The 17,979-nt window shown below is 43.4% G+C and overlaps 1 protein-coding gene across 1 annotated transcript in view; it reads right to left on the bottom strand.

Moving 5' to 3' along the window:
- SLIT3 (slit guidance ligand 3) overlaps positions 1-17,979 on the bottom strand; it is an 884,772-nt gene that overhangs the window by 339,141 nt on the left and 527,652 nt on the right. Inside the window, exon 7 of the mRNA XM_060240620.1 lies at positions 12,729-12,800. Within this exon, the coding sequence (XP_060096603.1) occupies positions 12,729-12,800 (72 nt within the window). The remainder of the gene's footprint in view (positions 1-12,728; positions 12,801-17,979) is intronic.

Raw genomic sequence — 17,979 nt, 5'->3', positions numbered from 1 at the left:
AGAGTCGGAAATGATCGGGGACTACCTTTACTATGTCTGCATTAAACCTACCTTTACTATGTCTACATTAAACACATAAAAGAAGCCATGTTAGATCACACCAAAGATCCATCCAATCCAACACTCTGTCACACAGTGGCCAAAAAACCCAGGTGCCATCAGGAGGCCCATCAGTGGGGCCAGGGCAATAGAAGCCCTCCTACTGTTGCCCCCCCAAGCACCAAGAATACAGAGCATCACTGCCCCAGATAGAGAGTTCCAACAATATGCTGTGGCTAATAGCCATTGATTAACCTCTGCTCCATATGTTTATCCAATCCCCTCTTGAAGCTGTCTATGCTTGTAGCCACCACCACCTCCTGTAGCAGTGAATTCCATGTGTTCACCCTTTGGGTGAAGAAGTACTTCCTTTTATCTATTCTAACCCGACTGCTCAACAACTTCACTGAGTGCCCATGAATTCTTGTATTGTGCGAAAGGGAGAAAAGTACTTCTTTATCTTCTCTATCCCATGCATAATCTTGTAAATTTCTATCATGTCACCCCTCAGTTGTCGTTTCTCTAAGCTAAAGAGCCCCAAGCGCTTTAATTTTTCTTCATAGGGAAAGTGTTCCAACCCTTCAATCATTTTAGTTGCCCTTTTCTGCACTTTTCCCAATGCTATAATTTTTTTTTTTGAGGTTTAGAGACAAGAATTGTACACAGTTCTCCAAATGAGGCCGCACCATCCATGTATACAGGGACATTATGATACTGGCTGATTTGTTTTCAATTCCCTTCCTTTAGTCATAGCATACTTGTATACTGATGCAACATCTAAAAGAGAAATTTGCATCCAGTAAGTCAGCCTCATTGTACATCGCTTTTCTTGATTTAAGGTCAGCTTTTGATCTTATATCCAGGGGCTTCTTGTGGGAAAAACTGAAAGCTATGAATATAGACCAGAGGCTATTATATCTTATATGCACCCTTCACTCCAACACATCCCTTAGAATTAGTTGTGACAGAGCTGGACAACTTTCTAATGTGGTAGCCACAGCTAGAGGAGTAAAACAAGGATGCGTTCTAGCACCAGTGTTGTTTAATTTATATGTTAATAAATTGATTAGCAGCACAAGTTCTGTCGACACTCACCCCCCTATTTTAGCAAACAGGAAAATACCAGCTTTGCTATTTGCTGATGTTACGGTTCTTTTATCCAGAACTCCAGTGGGTCTGAAAAGAGCACTCAAGGCATTCAACTCCTACTGTGAAGAGACCCTACTAGAAATTAATTATAATAAAACTAAAATTCTATCATTCGGCAAAAGTAGGGGGGAAAGGTCTTGGTATATCAATGGCCATAGGCTAGAACAAGTATCCTATTTTAAATATTTAGGGGTGATGATTCATTCCTTTGGGAGTAGAACTGCCCATCATGATTATGCCGCATGAATTGGCCAGAAAACTACACAGGGCATTTTTAAATTTGCTTGTAACAAAGGAGGCATGTATATACCAGCAGCTTTACGGTTATTTTTGGCAAAAACATTGCCCCAATTAATGCATGGGACAATACTTGGACCTTCCCATTTTGCTCCTCTAGAAAAAGTCCAGTCAAGATTCTTGAGAGCTTTATTCCAGGTTCCAAGATGTGTGTCTAATGCCAGTCTACGTCTTGAGTCAGGGTTGGTTAAAGTGGAAGCTAGGGTAAGTCTAGCCTCTATTAACTTTTGGTTAAAATTAGTACACAACCCAAAGGGTCTGACAGCTTTAGTCCTGCAAGGTAATTTTCAATCCTCTTGGGAGAAGGCCATCTACTCTAAACTACAGAATATGAGCTTCTCTTTAGAATTTGTTTAACAAAGGGGTTATGATCAAGCAAGTTCAAAGATTGCTTGATACAGAGCGCCAAAGGGATAGCAATAATACCCCAAATTTCCTATCTCCAGAGAAGCTGAAATATGTGGTTGCCCCAGCACCTACCTCTCCATTTTGGAGGTACCAAGTCAACGGAGGGCTTTCACCTTGGCAAGATGGCGAGCCCTCCCATCTGCAGTTGTAGATGGGAGATTTAAAATAACTTCCATGAAGGAGAGAACCTGTTCATATGGCACTGATGAGGTGGAATCTATAGAACATGCACTGTTTTGTTGTAATTTTTATCAGGAAGTTCGAGCCAATGTAATTTCCCCTCTGCTTAATAATTACCTAGGTTGTTCTGATGCAGATATTTTAAGGAAGCTTTTGATGGGTGCGAATCCACAGGTCACCATTAGCTGTGCTAAATTTTTCTCAGCAGCTTGTAGAATTCGACGTGAAATTTTAGGTATAGATTCTAAATTTTAGAGCTATAAAATAGGTTCAGATTTTAAGTTCTTATGTAAGGATTTTAAATGTTAAATTTTAGAGATATTCCTGTTATATTTAGATCAATTTTAAATGTTAAATCTTAGAGATATTCCTGTTATATTTAGATCATTTTTATTCTTAAATGTTTTATTGAATAGTTTTTGCGAGAGAGGAAAACCATGGCAGAGTGCAGTCGGCTACGGTGTTGGCTCTGACAAATTTGGTTTTTAAAGATATTTTAAGATACTCTTAGCAGACGTTGTGACTTTTATCTGTAAGTTTTAAGACCTCAGTTGTCTGGTATTTGTTTTATTTATATATATATTTTTATCAGAACAGTGCCAATTGCCATCCAACGGCTTCGGGCAAGCGGCCAAGAGAAGTGGAGGAGGAATCTGCTTCTTTGCCAGTTTGCAAACAGTTTAGGATAGAGGACTTTTTTTACCTTAAACAAGAAGTCCAAATCTGCTCTGCCGTCATTTGCTATTAAAACATCAAATCGCTTCTCCCCTCTAGAAGGCGAGTTAGAGCCAGCAGAAAAGGAGGAACTTACTAATGAGTCTGACTATGAAGATGTCATAGACTCTCAACTCCAGTCTGGGGTGGGGGCTTTAAAGGTGCAGCAGAAACAGCATGAGTCACAAATATGTTGTGATAATGAAGAAAGATCCATGTCTTCTGAGGAGCTTCCTCCAATTACCCTGATTGCAAGAACAGTGGAATGTATCTTTAAAAAGTTAAAGGGAATAGAAGATCAAATTCTTGACCTTTCTTTGGAAATAGAGACTAACAGTGTCAATGGATAAAGTTCTCTTAGTCCATCTGGATGATACCTCTATTGGAGCTTTAGCCCATTTAAAGCGGTGTCCGTCTGCAACACAGGATATGGATCCCCGGGGCTCCTATATGGAGTCTAAGTTCAGTGTGGGCCATGAAAGGAACGTGTAACAATTGGTTCTACAGCCCAATAAGGTATGCATCACAGTTTGTTCCTATGGTGAGAAAACCCCATCCTGGAGAAGTAAACTTTTAGTTAAATCTCAACTCTGTGAACTTCTTCATCTGAACTATCACAAAATTGACTTGATTACCATCGAATCACTTAATGATCAGTCTCAAATGCAGAGGATTCTGCTTACCTTTCAATCCCCCAATTCACTCTCTATCAATTATGCCAAATCTAAAGCAGTTGTCTTTTCAAATTGCTGGCGCCCACAGAGATGGTTTATTGGCAACTCAACAATTGAGCAAACAAAATTTTTTAAATACTTGGGGATCACTTTTAATCACAAATTAAGCTGGGTTTCACGTCGTAACAACACCGTCAACTTGGCTAAATGTTCGGTTGCTCAAATTAAACAATTTTTCTTTGCAAGGGGCAATCAATTAGTTCCAGCAGCAATTAAAGTGTTCAAAGCTAACACGCTAGCCCAAACTCTCTATGGTATCCCTATATGGATCTCAGCATTTACCAGGAAAGTGGAGGGCATTCAAGCCTCATTCTTTAGACAAATTCTTGGTATGCCAAAATGTGTGTCCCACTTTGCTCTCTGCTCTGAAGTGGGTCAGTCTTTGGTGGAGACAAAAGCCTGGATCGCAGTGTTTAAATTCTGGCTCAAAATTTCACTTTAGAACAGATCCTAACAGCTTTCTTGATTGTCTGAAAAGAGACCCATATATCTCATCCTGGTCAGCAGTTCTTATGTCCAAACTTAACCAGTTGGGATAGAGGTTGATGATTTTTTTTACATCTGATGAGTCATATATCTTCAGATGTATTAAATTGAGATTGTTGGAGTTGGAGGAAACAAAACTACGCCCAACAGACCCTTATATTTGCTCTCCAGCATCCTTAGGTCTTTATGCTTTCTGTGGCAAAATGCCCCATTATCTATCAGACTTAACCATTCCAAGTCATCGCAGGGCATTTATGTTGGCTAGACTAAATGCATTTCCCTCCAAAGTTCTACAAGGGAGATATCATCGAGTCCCTTTAGGCGACAGACTCTGTTCCTGTGGAGCGAATATTCCTGACTCAATTCAGCATATATTGCTTGATTGTTCCATTTATCATCATCTCCGTAAAGATTTATTTTGCAAGCTTTCTTTCTCTCCAGATGCGTCTATTCTGCCACCCTGTTATTATTTATTGAATGATACTGAGTGGGAGGTTAGCGAGGCTATGGTAAAATTTTTGGCTGACATCCTTAAATTTAAATCTGACCATATATGAATGCATCTGTAATCTTGGTTTTGTTTTGATTTTATCTCCAGTGTTTCAATTTTGTATTCTGTGTATTTTTATTCGCAACTGTTATGCCATTAAAGGTTTGGTAAAAAAGTGAATAGTTTTTGCTTTTGATTTGTACTGGTCATTGGCTGAATAAATTGACAACTGACAATTGCCTTCCTAATAGTTCCCAGCATAGTTTTGACCTTTTGTATTGCAATCACACACTGTCTCCACATTTTCAGTGAGTCATCTACCACAACTCCAAGATCTTGGAGTTGAACAAGTTAAAAAACATCAGATCCAGTACTGAGCCCTATGGTACCCTGTTGCTTACCACCCTCCACTATGAAAATTGCCCATTTATATATTCACTCTCTGTTTCCTATTAGTCAGTTTTTGATCCATAAGAGGACTTGTCCTTTCACCCTATGACTGTTGAGTTTACTTAGGAACCTTTGATGAGGAACTTTATCAAAAGCTTTCTGGAAGTCAAGATAAACAACATCTATTGGGTCCCCCTTGTCCACATGTTTGTTCACCCTTTCAAAAAACTCTAACAGGTTGGTGAGACAAGATCTTCCCTTATAGAACCCAAACTCAGTAGCTTTTGTTTATCAATGTGCCTACTAATTCTCTCTTTAATAATGGTTTCCACCAGGCTTTTTTTGAGCAGGAATGCAGCTTCGGCTGGCTTGGTGTCATGGGTTGTGGCCTAATATGCAAATGGGCTCCTGCTGGTGACAATGGTGACATCAGGGGGTTGTGGCCTAATATGCCGATGAGTTCCTGTTGGCTTTTTCTACCAAAAAAGCCCTTGTTTCAACCAACTTTCTCGGTACTGAAGTCAGACTGACTGGCCTGTAATTTCCTGGATCTCCTCTGGAATCCTTTTAAAAGATGGGAGTAACTTTTTTTTAAAGATGGGGATGCATTGGTTTTCCATGAATCTTTTTTTGCCTTTCTTTTGACAGTTTCGCTTTCAAAACGCCATCAAAACATTATGTAGACAGAATACTACCTACTGATAGGGAGAAAGGCAGGATTGTCAGGCTTCCTACAGCGAAAGAAGAAAAACATGCAAATTGCCATTGGGCTGAAGGCATGACTTCTTTTCAGGCGAAAACCCAGATGTAATGTCAGTGTTGTCTAGGTATCAATGGGAAGTTAATGGTTTTGACACAGAGTTTCTGGCAATTCTTCAAGTGATATGACACCACCTTTGCTAGCCTCCATGTTCTCTCCCAGGCCATGCCTGGCAACACTAGACTGGAATGCAACGGCAAAAGCTTACGGCTAGATACCGCGAATACTTATATATTTAACCGTACATGAAAAATCGCTTATACAAAATACCATATATGAAGTACAATTTCAATGCTCACCCAGTCGTAACATACTACCAGGCCTCTTCAAGAAGGTAAACCTTATCCTAGCTCCTACCTCAGTTACTATTCTAAGAATCAGGCCCAGTCTGAAAACCAAGAGATGACCACTTACTTGTGTTTAGCAACAGTGGCAGTTTTGTCAACTAAGTAGTTTTCACAAATACAGTGGTTTTATAAGTGGTTGGTGACCCCTGTGGGTCTATGCTGGTCTTTTGCACAGTATTGCAGCTCTGAAGGTCAGATTATCCTCTTAATCTGGCAAAATCTGGCAAAACTGACCATCCTGATTGGTTGGGATTGGTGGGACTGCAGTGCACTGTCTATTGGGTCACTGCTGTCTGTTACCACTTTGTGCTACCATTGGGTACACTCTCTGCCTACTTCCCACTGCAACCTTTGCCACGTCCCCCAACAGCCAAAATGATCTTCCCTCAGATGATGGCTGAGCAACTCACAGAATAACTCTAACAGACCAATGCCAGCTCTCAGCCTTAAACTCATTTCCAAAAAGCAGCCAGCCAACAGTCTCAGGCAATGACTCCCCCCCCCCCTCGTCACTCCTTCAGCCCCTCAGGGCTACCTTCGAAAATGCTGCCCTGCTGCTGCTCTGTCCACAAAATTGACCTCTGAGGTAGGCTTCCTTCAATAGTGCGCATCTTCCTGCTCTTGGCCACCTCTACAAAGGCTCATGCAAATCCATTCTATCCTATGGCCCCAAGAGAGAGAGAATGCACTCCATTGTCTCCTCTGTGACCATGTCTGCCTTCTAGCACAGTGGAGATATCAAGCAATTCCTCTGAAACGTTCCCTGGACACCAGATTACTTCCCAAACTACTGATATCAAGACACTACTCTGTGTGGCTCCTTATGCTGCATTCTCCAGGCCACGTTCTCAAACATGGGAAACCACTAAATGGCTACACCAATCGGGTAGGCAATACTTCACTTCTATATTAGTTTACTGATATTACCAAATGCTAGTGTGCTTATCCTACCTCCCGCCTACAAATTCATCATGCCCCCCCCCTATACTTTTCTAGGGCCCGTTGTATTTCTTCTGACAATGGGCTTTACTGCTAGTAAATTATAATAAGTCTAAAGTGATACAAGTTCTGTAGGTCCTCACATCAGATATTTTTGGCATGTTAATGAACAAGTATCTATCTATCTATCTATCTATCTATCTATCTATCTATCTATCTATCTATCTATCTATCTATCTATCTATCTATCTATGCCAGTTTGGTGTAGTGGTTAAGTGCATGGACTGTTATCTGGGAGAACCAGGTTTGATTCCCCACTCTTCTACTTGCAGTTGCTAGAATGGCCCTGGGTCAGTCATAGCTCTCACAGAGCTATCCTTGAAAGGGCAGCTTCTGGGAGAGCTCTCTCAGCCCACTTACCTCATAGGGTGTCTGTTGTGGGGGCAGGAAGGTAAAGGAGATTATAGGCCACTCTAAAACTCTGAGATTCAGAGTGAAGGGTGGGGTATAAATCCAATGTAATCATCTTCTTCTTGGAGTTTATTTTTGATCTAATGTGCTTTGGACAACTCACATTAGAAATGCACAAACTACAGTGCTTATTGCTACAAAAGCAATAATCCGGTTATTCTATTTTAAAGGTGGACAGTATATTCCAGCTGCTATCACTGTATTTAACAGTAAAGTAGGATCAGAATTTTTGTATGGCGCACCTTTGTGGGTCAAAGCCTGTGGAGAATCAATTGATTCCCTTTTGATGTATTTTCTTCAAAAAAAATTACTGGTGCTTCTAATTGTATTGCTGGAGTACCACTGAGGGAAGAACTAAGTCTCAAATCATTTGACGCTCAGATTTGGGTTATCCTCTATGGCAGGGGAGGCCAACGGTAGCTCTCCCAATGTTTTTTGCCTACAACTCCCATCAGCCCCAGCCAGCATGGCCTATGACTGGGGCTGATGGGAGTTGTAGGCAAAAAAACATCTGGAGAGCTACCGTTGGCCACCCCTGCTCTATGGAGTCAAATGGGTAGTTACATGTACTGCAAACAGACTCTTTATCAAAGTTCATGGAGCAAATGGGTTGAACATTGCATCTGGACTTAATGATCTGAAAGAACAAGGGCCTTTAGCAGCTCTCTCTTCAATTTTAAGCGGTGTGGAAAAACTGAATATTAGAGGTACCATGATAAGAGCATGCACCTTTATATTTAGGTTTAATGCTGCCAACAAGCTCTTCCAGCTTATTTTGATTTCCTGACAGTTCCACGCTACAGATGATTATTTATGCTGCCTAGATTGAATGCCATTCCATCAGGGGAATTATTGGGATGCTTAAATAAGGCGCCTTACTCTGAGCAAGTGTGTCAATGCAGTTCTGCCTGAATAGACACTCTTCAACATTGTCTATTCAACTGCGACCTGCTTAATGTGGCAAGAGACAGTTGGATAAAACCTTATATTCAGGGCTCTGTGTGAATAGGATAATTTGAGGTTTCTTTTAGCAGGGGTGGATTTTAAAATTACACCGGTGGTGGCCACCTTCTTTTTCTCAGTTGATTAAAAACTACAAAATCCTTATATTATATAGGTACATGTATTAATACATTTTATTTTATTTTTAGTCTCAGCTCAGAGATGAATCAGCTGTATGAGCAGTATCATTAAAGTAAAAGTATTTGGTTGGTGAGGGAAATTCACTTTGCAAGTATTAAATACTGGGTTTGATAGGAGGGCGGGTGCCAGGCATAGTGATCAGCTCTGTTTATTAGTGATTTCAGCTAGCATCCCCTCACATATAGGCCTCAGCCTGGTTATATACACTTAAACTCCTCTTACTCCCCAAACCATTGGAGGGTTGGAACTGCCTTCCTGCTCCCTATTGCCTGCCAGCCACTGCATGCCCAATCAGCAGGCAGATTCCAGAATCCTGGTGGTCTGTTGTTTAGGAACTCCAAGCTCCTCTAATGCTCCCGGAGAACAAGTCCAGGCACGCCTATTTAGGAGCCAGTACAGCAAAGCAATAGGTGACAAGCCCCGACATAACAGGGGGGATTTCTGAAATGGGTTGAAGCTGGAGAGGGGAAGTTTGTTCCAAGGTTAAACTTGCAGACAGAACTTGCACGTGGCATCCAGTAAGAACCCAACCAATGCCGGAACTGACTGTGGAATGACCTATCAGCCTCTCTTCCTGGCCACTTAAGTCCTTGTGCAACGAAGACAGAAAGAGATGAGAGATGATTTTTTGGTTGTTGTTGATAAGGTGTAAGAGTCACTGATTCTACTTTCAAAACCTGAAGTTTAATTACTGATGCACATGTCATCAAATATTATTTATATTGTGCATAAAAATGCAGAAGAACCAATGTGGTCTAGCAATTAAGAGTGTTGGGTTAGGATCCAGGAGACACCAAGTTCAAATATCTACTCTGTCATGGAAGCTTGCTGGGTGACGTTAGACCAGTCATACATTTTCAGCCTAACCATACCCGACAGGATTGTTGTGAGGATAAAATGGAGGACAAAAGAATGATGTAAGCCATAGGGGGAAAAGACAGAGTATAAATGAAGTAAGAATAAAATTAGAAGCATAACCAAAATGTTTAAGGAGACGGAGCACCCTACCTGTGAGATTGTCTAAGACATCATAGAGGTTTGTAAAATTATACATGGAGTAGCAAAACTGGGTACCCAGAACTTTCCCCCCTCTCATATTATAAGAACTCATGTGCACTGATGAAGTTGATGGACAAAGAGATTCAGGACAGACAAAAGGAAATACTTTATTCAGTGAGTAACTTGTGGAACTTTGTTAGTGGATGTAGTGAAGGTCATGAGCATGGAAATCTTAAAAAGGGAGTTAAACAAATTAATAGAGGACAGCTCCATAAATGGCTACTAGCCACAGTAACTAAAGAGAACTAAAGTAATAAAGACCAAAGAGAGTGTGGAGGCGATCTTATGACGAGGAGTCAAGAACTTCTTATAAAACCTTTATGGTCTATGAGAAGGCAGTGAAGTCCGCTACAAAGGAATTCTATGTGGCCTCCATTGCGTCTGCGAAATCGCGCCCAGCCCAATTGTTTAGGACAATTCGATCATTAACCACAATGCCGACAGGCAACCAAAAGGCTAGGGAATTGGATATTGGCTGTGAGGCCTTTGTGACCTATTTCGCAGATAAAGTCCTGACTCTCTGCCAAGATCTCCCACCCACAGTTGATACGGTATGTGAACTGGAAGCCCACTGTCCATCTTTGGGCCCTTTCTTGGATGACTTCAGTCAGCTTTCTCTGGAAGATGTGGACAGAATCTTGGCTGCAGTGAAGCCTACCACTTGTCCACTAGACCCATGCCCATCCTGGCTTGTTAAAGCAAGTCCTCTTGTTAAAGCAAGTCCTCTTAAAGTCTTGAGTCCTCTGGTTGATATTGTTAATCTGTCCCTGTCATCAGGGAGTTTCCCAGTTAGGCTCAAAGAGGCAGTGGTATGTCTGCTTTTAAAGAAGCCATCCTTGGACCCCATTGTCCTGGCCAGTCTCGAATCTTCCGTTTCTGGGTAAGGTCATTGAGAAAGCAGTGGTGGAGCAGTTCCAAGCTTTCCTGGAGACTACTTTCATCCTTGACCCTTTTGCTCTGGTCGTGATACGGAGACTGTCTTGATTGCCCTCACAGATGACCTCAAAAGGCATCTGGAACAAGGTGGGTCAGTGCTGCTGTTACTGTTATATCTTTCAGCAGCGTTTGACACGGTCAATTATGATCTAATGACCCACATAGGAGTTCAGCGGATTGCCCTACAGTGGTTTTCCTCCTTTCCCCATGGTAGGGGACAAAGCGTGGCCCGTGGCGAGACCTCCATGTGATACCCACTCGAATGTGGTGTACCGGAAGGAGCTATCCTCCTTCCTTCCTTCCTTCCTTGGGGGGCAGAAAGAGAAGCTTGAAACGCCCTGCCATTTCATGTTTTCCCAGGCTGCCATTTTATGTTTTCCCAGGCTAAGAGCATTTTATATTTTTAATTTTCTGCTGTGATTTTTGTACTTTTTCTTGATGTTTTATTTTTAAAATTGCATTGCAAAATCCCACTATTCTCTTACCTTTCCTAAACAAAATATTACAAGTTTTAGGCTTGTTTGTACATCACTTCCTGTCTCTCGGCTCCACCCCCAAAGTCTCCTGGCCCCTCCCTCAAATAGTGGGCCACGAAGGAGAAGTGTAAAAATAACCGGGCCATGAGGGGGGAAAGTTTGGGAAACCCTGGATTAGGGCCCTTGGTGATGGCCTCTCTCCACCCATGCTTACCTTCTGGGAGCGAACCGGGAAAAATGAGGAGAACCGGCTCAAGGCTATACCCCTCACATCCAAGGAGGCTAGGTGATTGACCAGGATCAAATGGCATACTGTGTCAAAGGCAGCTGACAGATTCAACAGGATCAGTAGTGCCACCCCACCTGTATCAAGGTGTTACTGGAGATCTTCAACTAGAGTGACCAGAGCTGTCTTAGTCCCAAATCCTGGCTGGAAACTGGTTTGGAAAGGATCAGGGCAGATGTCTCATCCATGAAATTCCCAGAACTCTTCAGCCGCTGCTTGCTTAATCACCTTTCCCAGAAATGGAAAACTACATACTGCACAGTAATTGGCTAGAACCCTCTAATCTAAAAATAACTTTTTCAGGAGGTGTGTCACTACTTTCTCCTTGAGGGAGCTTGGGAAAGAGCCCTGGGAAATTTATAATATCTCCCAAAGCTTCTCCTACCACTTTCCAGGAGGCTTTCATCAACCAGGAAGGGCAGAGATCCAAGGAGCAGGTAGTAGGCTGAACCACTGAGAGGATGCTGTCAACGTCTGCCAGGGACAGTGGGTTGAAGGAGTCCAACATTCGACCCAATTGTGCAGACAGGGCCCTGAGATTCCAACTGATTCCATCCTGACACACATACATTTCCTTAATAGGGCAAGCAGTAACTTCCTTGGGTTGTTTGTGGTTGGGAAAATGGCTCTGTGGGGGGAGGCTTAAGCCCCTTCTCCTTCATGCAGTGGTCTTAATCAAGCATGATGCTCCAAGCACACACTGGTGTCAAGCCCTGTCCTTTGCTTAGCCCTGGCTGGCCAAATGTCGGGCTGATGCTCTGACCCTTCTCCATTATTTACAACATAGAGAACACGTAGGCATTACCATCTGGCAGAAGAATGTTTATGATACTGGAAAAGGCCTGCTGTGTTTCAGGGATGTACTCCCTAAATTCGCAAGCTTGCTTATCTGTTCACAGTATAGTGTGAGAATGCTTTTGTGGTAAAAAAGACAGTCACTGCCTTAATCTCTGAACCTTAGATTCAAATGAAGCGTCTTTTGTAACAGTTTATGATACCCTATATAGTAAGCATGTAACCTCTTGTATCTCAGTATTTCCACGGACCAAGTTCCGTGTAGCATCTTTGAATTCCTGAATAAAACAGTCTATTTGAAACAAAACAAAGGACTGCATTATTGGGAATCTGGGGGCTTGACAACTGGATCCAAAGTCCTCCTGGTGAGCACACCTCAATCACATGGCCTCTTTATATGTGAGTTAGCCCTAAAGTAACTTCATGGAGCTAGACTCCTCCTGCAACCAGAAGTGAAACTTGGCCATAACTACAGGTACTGTGGCAGCTTCTGGTGTTCTCCAACCCCACAACCCCACTTTTACCTGAGGTTTCCTCCATACCACATAAATCAAGTCAAAGAGTTAAAAATACTAGAATACATTATCTTTTGATTCAAGCTGTTGAGAGTTTAAGAGCAGAGTACTTACAAGGTCCTGATCTTTGGCATGTGGTTGAAACTGGTCAGAGGGATGCGAGTAATGTTGTTGTTGTTGAGAGTACTATTTAAAAAAAGAGGAGAAACACAAATTGAGATATTACGTTGACATTTGTATTTACAGGATCATATTACAGCTGACTATATGCACCACAGAAAAAATTAGAATGAACATAAGAACAAATGAGAAGCCATGTTGGATCAGGCCAGTGGTCCATCCAGTCCAGTACTATGTGTCACAAAGTGGCCAAAACCCAGGTGCCATCAGGAGATCCACCAGCGGGGTTAGATCTCCAGAAGCCCTCCCACTGTAGTCCTCCAAGTACCAAATAAAAACATAAGAACATAAGGCTATGATGGATCAAGCCAATGGCCCATCCAGCCCAACAATCTGTGTCACACAGTGGTCAAAGAAACCAGGCGCCATCAGGAGGTCCACCAGTGAGGCCAGAACACTAGAAGCCCTCCCACTGTTGCTCCCCCCAAGCACCAAGAATACAGAGCATCACTGCTCCAGACAGAGAGTTCCAACAATACGCTGTGGCTAATAGCCACTGATGCACCTCTGCTCCACATGTTTACCCAATCCCCTCTTGAAGCTGTCTATGCTTGCAGCAGCCTCCACCTCCTGTGGCAATGAATTCCATGTGTTAATTAATACAACTTATCACTGCCCCAGACAGAGTGTTCCATCTAGAAGAAGACAACAACGACATTGGATTTATATTGGAGAGCCAGTTTGGTGTAGTGGTTAAGTGTGCGGACTTTTATCTGGGAGAACCGGGTTTGATTCCTCACTCCTCCACTTGCACCTGCTGGAATGGCCTTGGGTCAGCCATAGCTCTGGCAGAGGTTGTCCTTGAAAGGGCAGCTGCTGTGAGAGCCCTCTCCAGCCCCACCCACCTCACAGGGTGTCTGTTGTGGGGGAGGAAGGTAAAGGAGATTGTAAGCCGCTCTGAGACTCTTTGGAGTGGAGGGCGGGATATAAATCCAATATCTTCTTCTTCATCTTCTTATTCCGCCCTCCACCCAAGAGTCTCAGAGTGGCTCACAATCTCCTTTATCTTCCTCCCCCACAACAAACACCCTGTGAGGTGGGTGGGGCTAAGAAGGCTCTCACACCAGCTGCCCTGTGATAACTATGACTGACCCAAGGCCATTCCAGCAGGTGCAAGTGGAGGAGTGGGGAATCAAACCCAGTTCTCCCAGATAAGAGCCCGCGCACTTAACCACTACACCAAACTGGCTTTAATTTTTAGATTTATATCCCTCTCTTTCCCGCAAGCAGACTCAAGGCAGCTTACAACAGAAATCTAGACGCCTATTACAGATTAAAAATAAAACATCATAAAAGCATAACAGTATAAAAACAAAGGCAGTACGGCATCACAAACACAGATGGTGAGTCAACAACAGCATATAGGTTGACAAGCATCAGCACAGCACAGTCATCATGATGGTAAGGTGATGGGGAGGTGGTAAAGTGATGAAGAGGCCAAAGGGATGCCCGCTGGATCAATTAAAAGCCTGGTGGAATAGCTCCATCTTGCAGGCCCTGCAAGGCCTTGATAAGTCCCGCAGAGTCTGGGTCTCTAGCGGGAGCTCATTCCGCCAGGTAGGGGTCTGGACTGAAAAGGCCCTAGCCCTCGTTGAAGCCAGTCGGGTGTCCTTAGGACCAAGGACCACAAGAAGATGTTGTGCAACCTGGGGGGGGAGGCTCATATGGGAAGAGGCGGTCCTGAAGATATGCTGTCTCCTGGCTGTAGAGGGCCTTAAAGGTAAGAACCAACACCTTGAAATGGATCCGGTACTAAAGAGGTAGCCAGTGTTGCTCACGCAGCACTGGGTGCACCCGCACCTCTGCTCCATGTTTATCCAATCCCCTCTTCCTGCTTGTAGCCGCCACCACTTCCTGCTGCAGTGAATTCCACCTTTTTACTACTCTTTGGGTGAAGAAATACTTCCTTTTATCTGTTCTAACCTGACTACTCAGCAATTTCATGAAGTGCCCATGAGTTCTTGTATTGTGAGAAAGGGGGGGGGAGTACTTCTTTCTCTACTGTCAAGAGGACTCTTGCCATTTAGAGGGAGTGCTTTCACTTTCCATTGTCTCTGCTTTGCACCGCCACTATCTCTGTGTAATGAGTGAAACATTCCTTTCTGCCTGGTCTCAGGAATAGCCAAGGCCTTCCTGCCCGATTAAGCTCGCACCTGGCAAGGGGTCTGGGAAGAACTCTGGGGGGAGGGACTGCTCACTTCGCGCCTTTCCTTTGAATGTGTAACGGTCTAAGCCTGATCTATAAGAGGGGGCAGAGCGCCTGCCAAAATTAGTTTTCACAAGGACCGCCTTGCCCTGACCTGTCATGTATCAATAAATAGCTTTTCTAGCAATGGACTGTCTCTGATCATTGAACTGCTGGAGGCTTGACATATTGCGAAAACTCACTGTATCATGCATAATTCTGTAAACCTCTATCATGTCACTCCTCAGTCATAGTTTCTCCAAGCTGAAGAGCCCCAACATCTTTAACTTTCCTTCATAGGAAAAGTGTTCCATCCCCTTAATCATTTTAGTTGCCCTTTTCTGCACTTTCCCCAATGCTATAATATCCTTTTTTGAGGTGCAATGACCAGAACTGTACACAGTATTTCAAATGAGGCTGCTCCATCTATTTATACAGGGGCATTTATGATACTAGTTGATTTGTTTTTATTCTCCTTCCTAATAATCTGCAGCACAGCATTTGCCTTTTTTTAATTGCTGTTGCACACTGACAGTGTTGCACACTGTGCAACACTGAAATGAGTTGACATTTTCAGTGTGTTATCTACCACAAGATTTCTTTCCTGGTTTGTCTCCATCAACTCAGACCCCATATCAATGTGTATTTACAGTTAGGATTTTTGGCTCTAATGTTCATTACTTTGCACTTACCCACACTGAACCTCATTTGCCACATTGACACCCACTCCCCCAGTCTTGACAGATCACTCTGGAGCATCTCACAATCCTCCCTGGTTCTGACCACCTTGAACAACTTTGAATCATTTGCAAACTTAGCCACTTCACTGCTTACTCCCAACTCCAAATCATTAATGAACAAGTTAAAGTGCACTGGACCTAGTACTGAGTTCTACAGTACCCCACTGCTTACCACTTTCCATTGTGAAAATTGCCCATTTATACTCACTCTCAGTTTCCTATTAATTAGCCAGTTTTTGATCCATTAGAGGACTTGTCCTTTTACCCCATGACTACTGAGCTTACTTAGGAGCCTTTCTGGAAGGAAAATAACATCTATTGGGCCCCCCGTATTCAAATGGTTGTTCACCCCTTTAGATGCTTTAAAAGGCATGTATATTTTAGAAGCTTTAGAACTCGTATATTATAAATATCAACACACGGCTGGATCTAGAGGGGAGCAGAAGGGGTGGCTTGCCCCGGGCGCCACCTGGGGGGGGTGCCAAATTGGGCACTCTCAGGGGGAGTGGGGGAAGCAATCAAGCAGCCCTGCAGATTGGCTGCTTTTGCCGCTTCTTTCACTTGCTGGGAGGAGGTAAAAGCAGCTCTTTTGATGGGGGGGGGGTGGAGGGCGGCCACCCCATCTCCGGTCGCGCTGACCCTGCCCATCCCATCCCTTTCCCAGCCTTCTCCCCCGCTTCAGAGGGAGCTGACTCGGCAGCGGCCACCTGCGTCCTTCTTCATTGCCCCGAATTGGAGAGAAGGAAAAAAGACCGGCTGCTGCCCACAGCCCAGCCAGCTCCCTCTGAATCTTCATTGTTGCCTGGGAGCCTCTGGAGCAGTGGGCAGAAGCAGCAGAAAAGGGGCTGAGCAGGGCTCCCCCTCCCAACGCAGCAGCGAGTGGAGTCTCACCCGCCCACTCCGATCCTAGGAGGATGGCCAAGGGAGGTTTCTTCTCCTAGCAAACAATCCCGCCCCCCTTCTCCACGTGCTGCTTTGCTTCCCCTCCCTCCTGACCAAAGAGTGAAGCAGAGAGGGGCCAGGAATTACACCGCTGCACTTTCGCCCCGGCTCTTTGCACCTCAGGGCTTGCTGCTTTCTCTCCTGCCTCACCCAGCCTGCTGGGATAATAATAATAATAATAATAATAATAATAATAATAATAATAATAATAATAATAATAATAATAATAATAATAATAATAATAATAGTAATAATAATAATAATATTTTATTTTTATATCCCGCCCTCCCCGCCAAGCGGGCTCAGGGCGGCTAACAGACACGGGAGTCCCATGATTCATATAAAACAACATAAACAATTTTAAGTATATCAATTACAAATAAATTATTTAAAATAGATAAAATATATAAAATAGGTGCTAAAATACTGTAATCATAATGTACACAAAATGGCTAGATGTCCGCTCGTTGGATTAATCAGGTTCTATCTCGAATGCCAGCTGGAAAAGAAATGTTTTGCAAGCCCTGCGGAATTGGTTCAAGTCCCGCAGGGCTCGCACCATCTCTGGAAGGTCGTTCCACCAGGATGAGAAAAAGAACTGATAATACTCTCTCTCCCCTTCTCCTCCTCCCCCCATCGCCCCCCCCCGCACGCATGGTGCCTGAAACTGCTGCTCCCGCTCTTCTCAGCACCCGCATTAACAGCTGCAGATAGATCCAGGAGGGCAGCTGTGTTGGTCTGAAGCAGTAGAATAAAGCAAGGATCAAGTTGCACCTTTAAGACCAACCAAATTTTATTCAGAGCCACAGTTAACATGGGGGAAGGGGGAAGAGTAAGTAGGAATGCAAAGGAAGAAAGCTCAGTTTCCCAAAGGATTGGGCTCAAACATGACCAGGAATCTCTCCTAGATTTTTGTATTCAGATTGGCTTTTCTGTAATTGAATACCAGGAGCATGAATATTTGCAGTAATTTATACTGCTGCACCCCAAGCACCATAATGTATAAGGTCTTATTCAGTCAAAATAAGCACACTGATTTCAGTGGATCACTTCAGTGAGTGCTTATCTTTCCTGCTGAAATCAAAGAAAAAGGCTTCACTTTTGGCAGGACTCTGTTATGCCACGGTATTTTACCAAGTCATTCCTTTACATTGTTCTCCAGTTCTGTGACTGTAGTCCTAATGCATTGCTTACAGAATACCAGAGATGCCAACCTCCGGGTGGGACCTGGGGATTCCCCAGAATTCCAGCTCAACTCCAGACTACAGAGATCAGTTCCCTTGGAGAAATGGATACTCTGGAGAATAGACTCTATGGC

This window comes from Heteronotia binoei, chromosome 5 (genome assembly GCF_032191835.1).
Source record: "Heteronotia binoei isolate CCM8104 ecotype False Entrance Well chromosome 5, APGP_CSIRO_Hbin_v1, whole genome shotgun sequence".
Lineage (NCBI taxonomy): Eukaryota > Metazoa > Chordata > Lepidosauria > Squamata > Gekkonidae > Heteronotia > Heteronotia binoei.
Note: the sequence above shows the minus strand (reverse complement) of the source record. Positions and strands in the feature narration are given on the sequence as shown.